This window comes from Acanthisitta chloris, unplaced genomic scaffold, assembly GCF_000695815.1.
Source record: "Acanthisitta chloris isolate BGI_N310 unplaced genomic scaffold, ASM69581v1 scaffold18845, whole genome shotgun sequence".
NCBI classification, from domain to species: domain Eukaryota; kingdom Metazoa; phylum Chordata; class Aves; order Passeriformes; family Acanthisittidae; genus Acanthisitta; species Acanthisitta chloris.
In genome coordinates this window covers 16,237-23,399 of record NW_008672337.1, presented here as the reverse complement: position 1 = coordinate 23,399, position 7,163 = coordinate 16,237, and the positions used below count along the sequence as shown (strand labels likewise).

The 7,163-nt window shown below is 40.4% G+C and overlaps 1 protein-coding gene across 1 annotated transcript in view; it reads right to left on the bottom strand.

Annotated features, from left to right (window-relative positions):
- Window positions 1-4,824: 4,824 nt before the first annotated feature.
- Window positions 4,825-7,163, bottom strand: part of LOC103802044 (protein FAM65B-like) — a gene marked incomplete at its 5' end in the record, with an annotated part of 17,963 nt that continues 15,624 nt past the window's right edge. Inside the window, one exon of the mRNA XM_009074483.1 lies at window positions 4,825-6,470. Coding sequence (XP_009072731.1) covers window positions 6,370-6,470 — 101 coding nt within the window. The remainder of the gene's footprint in view (window positions 6,471-7,163) is intronic.

Here is a 7,163-nt window from a genome sequence, read left to right as displayed (position 1 = left end):
CAACCTTTAAATTGGCTCATGTATGTGGCTTTTAATTGCAGACTTCCTCTTGGAAAGGATGTACTAAACATTCTCAGGTATAGAAACTCCTGTGGGAGCATTACAGATGTTGTTTTTTAACTGTAATTATGTAGCAGTGGGAGTATCTGGATACTGCATGGAAAATTCACTACAGGCTGCATGTAGTTGCTTGTATGAAATGCAAATACTGTGTATTTCAGTTGTTGTGTAAATACCTTATCAGTTGGTCTGACATGATCCATGAAAATTGTTAAATAAATCTTTGTCTTACCAAACAGCCTCTTAATTAATTGAGTGTGGAATAGGCATTCTAGGATTTAAGTCGATTGTGACTGCTGTAGAAAGCTTTCAAGTTTTTTAGGGAGTGCCTGGGCAGTTTTCAGCTCTTTTGAGCTATTCCAAAAGGAAATTGTGTCTGTTTTCAAGGTACTGCTCTGATATTTACCAAGAAATGAGGCACCTTTTTACCATGTTAGTGATGGTCTTAAGGGTTTACAGGACAAAAACCAGTCTCTAAAACCTTGAGCACCTTATCTGACACCTGTATGGGCCTGGGTGGGGCCAGAGAGTAAGTTGGATACAGGTTTTCCAGTCCTGTGTGAACTCAGCACTGGTTCTGTAACAAGGCTTTAACAACGGTGGCCATTGCACTATCTTGTGAAGAGCTTAAAGCTGAGTGGCTTTCAGGAGGCAGAGATTATCAGAGGGGTCCTGGTTCATAGATCTATCAGGCCTTGCCAGAATTGTTGCTTCAAGGTATGCATGAAGGAGTCTCTGGAGCTATCAGATTGGCACCTTTAGATTCCTCAGTATCTTACTCCCTATGGCAGTTGGTAAATTAACAGATGTTTTGCAGCTGATTTCAGTTGTGACATCAGGGAATATCAAACCATTGTAGGAAGTAATGCCTTTCATTTTACCTCAAGTATGGCAATTAAAAAAGGAGGCATTGCATTTTCTTGGGAACTTTGTAAACAAAAGGTCACGACTTCCAGTTTCTGCTCCAGAGGATGCTTAGACATACTCCCTTCCATCACAGTGCAGCAAAGGTGATAAAGGTGTGTCCTTTAGTTTGCACTGATGCTGTGTCTAAGAAAAAAGAAAACAGCTGGACGCAGGGTAATTGCTTTGTACAGCAACCTTGGTTTTCTGTTCAAGAGAAATGGGTAACACACTCAAGTGACTTTGACCTCTCCTATCTCAGGTTCTAAGCAACTTTCTCGGCAAAGTAGTTCAACGATAGTAAACAAGGAAACACAAAATTTATTTTGATATAATAGTTTTTATGCAGTGCAATTTAGTTTTTCATAGTTAACAATAACTTGTTTCAGAGGTGGCTTTATTTTTAAACATCAGCGATACTGCATTTGCAGAGACTGTAGAAGGGAAGAAAGCACTGTGGGATAACTAGCAGGTCAGGCAGACCAATCCAACCGAGACAGCAAGTGTAACTTTTCCACTATTTCACCTCCAGCTCTGTGCACTGCTGTAATGCAAGTGCTGCTGTGGGAACATGGAACTGCCAGAAAGCAATGAGTCCAGAATTTGTGCAGCATCTGCATCTGTCTCTTCAGCAAAAAGAATACTTGTTAAAATTTAAATCTTGTGCTTTTTCTGGATTGATTTTATTTAAATAACAAAGATAAGACAGTCCCTTGAGAAGCTGGATCCTTAATGCTGCTGAAATCGTGTATGGAGTAAATCATGGAAGTTCTTCACTTAAGCTGATGGATGTTTATTAGCATTTGGCCTACCTCTAGTAGAATAACTTTCTGCATTGAGAAGGCCTGTGCCACTCAGTAATACATACTAATACTTCAAACCAAGGCTGCTATGCTTCTGTTAACTGGAGTTTGTGAGCAGAGATAATAGTTTGCTGTATAAACTGGAAAAAAAACATACTGCAGGAAAAGACCAGGTGTGAGATCAGAACAAAACCCACATAGATGCTCTGTCTTTGTCACAGTTGCATTGAACCTTGATCAAACACTGCCTATGCCTATTACATCAGATCAATTAATGTATGAAAGTGTCGTCAGAAGTTTTACAATGCTGAATTAATTGCTGATAAAAATATCCTAAAGGGGTCAAGTTTCATCTATTGTCCTGAAAATTCCCGAGTGCTTGTTAAACATCCATGCAGCAGTACTATGTTACATAGTAACTAGGAATTTTGTATGCAGGTGTGAAAGGCTTGGCAAATGTGTAGAAATTATACAGAGATTTGTGTGATTAGTTCTCACAGCCATCTGACATTTTATTTTTGTTTAAGGATATAGGGAAACTCATTCACCACTGGAACATAGCTATGTAACATCTAAAAATCAACATCACTAAAGACAAATTTTGTATCCAGCAAAATTACAGAGAACATTCTATCTAGCACAATAAAATTAGCAGTTCTGGAACTTAGCTGCCAAATGTGACTCCCAAGAAGTCCTAGATGCTTTTGTGCACCCGTTTAACCAGCATGCTGACTCCTTTTCATTGCAGAGGGTATAGACACAACCTTATCTTTCACTGAAGTATCCTAAGGCTGCTCAGAACTGGGATGGATCTACTCTGTCCTGGCACTTCTCCCATGAAATGTGCATTTTTGAGCAGGACAGAATTGCAAACATGCAAGAGTAATGTGTGGGGCGATGGGTTATTTGCGTGTGTGAAATGTTTCAAGAAGGAGCAGCTGTGCAGTGGCAAGCAAACCATGGGGCAGGTGGATGGTTTGTGTGAGGAAGAACTCATAACTGGTTTAGCAAAAAAAACAATTTTTAGTGTAAATACCCATTGTATTTAAGACAAGATGTGGAGAATAGCTACTTGGCTGGGCAGCTGAAGTGCACTTGGTGTTTGGCACTGGATTGCTTACATGAGGGCCTGCAGCATTGTTGTGTGTTGCAGCTTTTGTTGCAGCCTCTGCATAAGTAATGAAGCTGGTCATCAATTTTTTCAAGGAAGCACAATGTATCTTCATTTACTTTTCCCCAAGGGCCATCTCAGGTTGTTTTAGGAACTGGATTTGAGATTTTGAGCAGATGTGCAAATCTGCCAAGGCTGTGTGTTGCCAGTGCTCCGATGTTCTTAAGAGTGTATTGTCATCATCAACGTTTTCTTCAGCAGAAAAGTTTACTATGTGTTGTATGTTTCTCTTTTCATTCTTGTAATAACACAAAGTAGTGCAGCAAATGATCATGGTGTTTTGAGGAACCTTAATTTGCTGCTGTTTGTCAGTCTGCCAACAACTGCCTGTGCTGAAATGTGATAATCTGTGTTCAAGGTCAAACCCTTCGGTGTGGGGATACCTCTGTCGTGCCCTCGGGGGCACTGCAGCCATTCCATGAGGGCTGCTGTGGCTCCTAGGCTCAGGATAATTCCATCGCAAATCAGCAGAGCATGGGGCCGTACATAAGATACAGAGTCTGGCAGTTGTACTGACTCCTAATTTTGAATGCTTAAAGTCAAGCATTACTGTGTATATAATGGACCACAGGGTTGGCTAGAGCTGTAGAGGATACCTTAGCAGAAAGTACACCAGGTACAGGAGGAGTCTTCCCAAAACAGTGTGAAACTGTGGGCAGCCTAACATGCTGCTGCTGTAGCTAGAGTAGTATGCAGGTTTCTGTCTACTGGGCAAAACACAGAGGCAATAACAGCATGGCAGAAGGTAGTGAAAACTGCTGTAACTCATGAAAAGCATGAGGTAAGGACAAGCCACCACTGGATGAACCTCTTTCCCAAGCACACTTCTGACAAGCTCCCCGTATCATCTGCCTGCACTGCTGCTCAGCTGCTTTGGTACAGGAACTTTTCCCTAACATACCTTTCTGGGGTGGCCCAGACTTTTAAATTTGCTGAAGTGAACCTGCTGCAGCCCTAAGAAAGAGGTAATTACTGCCTGCCGGTTTCTTCTTTACTAGTTGGTAAGCATCTGTCTTGTGACACTCACCTCTGTGCATGTTTTTTCCTACTCCCCAAAGGAGAACTCTTGCAGTAATGTCCTAGGAAAATGTAGTGTTGTCAGCTCTGCAAGCATAAAAATGTGTAACTTATGAGACAAATCCATGGTTTGTTCCTTTTTATTTGCATTCTGGTTTTGGAAGCTTTAAGGTCTGTTCACTTTCTCAAGGCTGTCATGAATCATGTTAGAACATGATTCTTTGTTTTACTTAGTTTTCTAAAAGAGTTTTAATGCTCAAAGTGAAATCTAGCCTTTATATATCTATATCCCAGGTTCAAGCAGTCTCAGATACCACAACAGGAACTAAGTTTGGTCTAACTTCCCACTAAAATTCCTGTGGATTTCCTCAATGACTTTATTGAGAGCAGGATTGCCTCCTTCCTATCTGGGTCTTAGGGTTTTTAATGGTTCTAGTGGTGTATCAGATCAGCTTTAGGCTAATAAACTTCTCAAAGGGTGGCTTTAAACTACAACGAGATGAGATATAAGCTCCATTTGGCACAGTATCTCTATATGTGAGCTGCCCCTCACTCTGCAGCTTTGGCTCTCTGCTCCACAGGCAGTTCTGCATTCCCCAAGCTCTGTGCCATAAGCCTTGAATGTTTGTAAGAGGAAAAGGAGTGTCTGCTCTCTGAGGAGAGTCTGTTTTCACAGAAGGGCAGAGTAATCCGTGCAAGTTTGGTAACAACCCTGGAGCCTCTTCAGCATATTTTCTGCTAGTCCCTGTGGAGCCTTTCTTGTAAAAACCTTGAATGAAACACAAAATTGGTTTGCTCTGAACTTAAAACTATGAGCCGGACAGTGGAGAGGCTGCTGATAGAAAGAGTGACTGTACATATGGACTGATGTGCTTAGTAATTAAAAAATAATCTTTATTATAACTTAAATGTGATAGGAAATATGGTGAGTACAAATGCCACAAAACTAAAAGAAAAAAAATTTTAAAAAAAAAGCAGAAGTCAATACAAAAGGACACCTTGAAAGAATTCAACTGAAGGGACAGGTGTGGTATAAAAACCATAATGTGGTTATTTCACCTTCTGCAAAAAGAGTTTATATCCCTCAGTAAACAAGTAAGCATTTTGCACTGTACAAAATGTACTTTTTTAATTAAAGGAAGAATATATATATTTATAAATATACAGATATGTACATTCTTGTAACATTCACAGTAAAAAACCCAAAACAAAACGATCCCTGCCTGCCAATGTGTTTGGCTCACAAGGTTTCCTTTTGATGTGAATTGTTTGCAATATTTTCTATGTCGTCTATGCAAATTTGGATACTTCAATTGACACCTAAATAGCATTTCATGCATAATGAACACAGTACAGGAACACTCTTCTGTTACACTCTATTCACCTCCTCTGTTAACTTAAGGCTCGTAATCAACAGTTTGAAGCACTCGCTCCTTTCATCCTCGCAGTGTGTGTGGGGGAGATGCATTCACTTCACCCTCTGTTTGTTATTGCCTCCAAGGTCCACTTTAGTTTGTTCTAGCTCTTTATATTGAAACCACTCTATAGCAACTATGATCCACTAATTAGAGTGTATGAAATCCAATCCTGCCTGAAACTTACAGGACCTTTACAGGGCTTTGGGGACTCTTGCAATTAGCTGTATTCACTCCTTCTTCTCGGAATAAATAAATGCACTTTACCTTTTCATTTAGTTTTCAGAAACCTACGCGATTGTTTGATCCCCCTCACAAATGTCTGGATTAATGATGGTTTGTTGCTGAAGGGCAAGAGAAAGGGAATAAAAGACCAGCGGAGGCATTTAGAGTGAGTCACCAAAGTGACACCTCCCAGGGTTTACTTCATGCTGTTTCTGGAGGCAAAACTCGAAGAAACTTGCTCTATATTTCATTACCAAGACACAACTGAGAAAGCTGAGCAACGTTCCCTGCCACTGGAGTGTTGCTGGGGACACTACGTGGCAGCAGGTGCTTTGCTCGGGGTGGAAGGGAAAGGTTCTTTGCAGTCCTGCTCAGGTGACCTCCTGATTGTCCTTGTTAGATATGGTATCGCACGTCTCAAGCTTTCACGACAACTTCAAGGAAGTAAATGCAATAGGAAAATATATGAAGATCCCAAATTCTAAAAACCTCACAGAAGTTTGTTGAGGCTGAATAACTGCAATTACATTATTACGAATCAGTCAAGGAAGTATTGTTCCTCAGCATCCAACTGTTCCATCATGAGCTGCAACGAGGAGCCAATAGGAAACCTTAAGCTGGATTTTAGATTTTGCTTTTCCTTAAAAAGTCTACAAATTGCTACATTTGGGGACATTCTCAGAGAATTCTTCAAAGTCTTCCTTCTGCTCCCCACACTGAAGTGCAGCTCCATCCTGCTTTAATGCCTGTAAAATGTAGGCAGGTTCTTCTCCATCTAAAACGCTGTGGCAGCTTCAGTTCCACGGCGGCCTCCAACTTTCACGAATTCCCGGGGAAATTTGTCCAGCTGTTCATATGCCAGTCTCCCATCTTCACCTGAATGCAAAATGTCAAAGCATAATAATGTATTATGTCATTGCCCTACAACATTTAAAACAATGGTTTCTCAGCTGTTGGAAAGTACTTGTCTGCCAGTAACTTCTTCCCCTCCTTAAAATGTATCTTGCTGGAAGCAATTTCAGAAATTCCTTCTGAAAGTTAAGCATGCTCTGAATGTTCAATTTTATATTTTTTTTTATTTTCTCTTGTAATTTGCTGAGTTTATGGAAAGCAAAACAGAAGCAGACGTGGCTTGTATGAGTAGATGACAGTATCTGCACATGTGTCTTACTGAATGACCTATGGTGCTTGTCAGGGTCTTAACTGCAGCTGTGATAAACCTGAGGCAGATGATGTTTTTCCACTTCTACCTTGGACAATATAAAGTTTATCCACTTCTCACTTCCTGGCACTTTATAGAAGTTAGTCTATCCACATCTTTACTTATATACTGCTGAAAAAGAGGCAGCAGTATATTTGCTAAGTTTAACTGTTTGTGTCTCAAACCCTTTCTCTTAGGTACTTTCATCTGTATGTATCTTAATGAAGATAGCAGTGAGCCTAGGGTGTTGAATTGGCCATTAAGAACCAAAATTGTCTCATATGTTGTCTAGAAGAATGGCAGAACAATCTCCCAGTTTTCTAAAGAAGTGTCCCTGGGCTAGTTGTTTTATAACCTGAGCAATAACA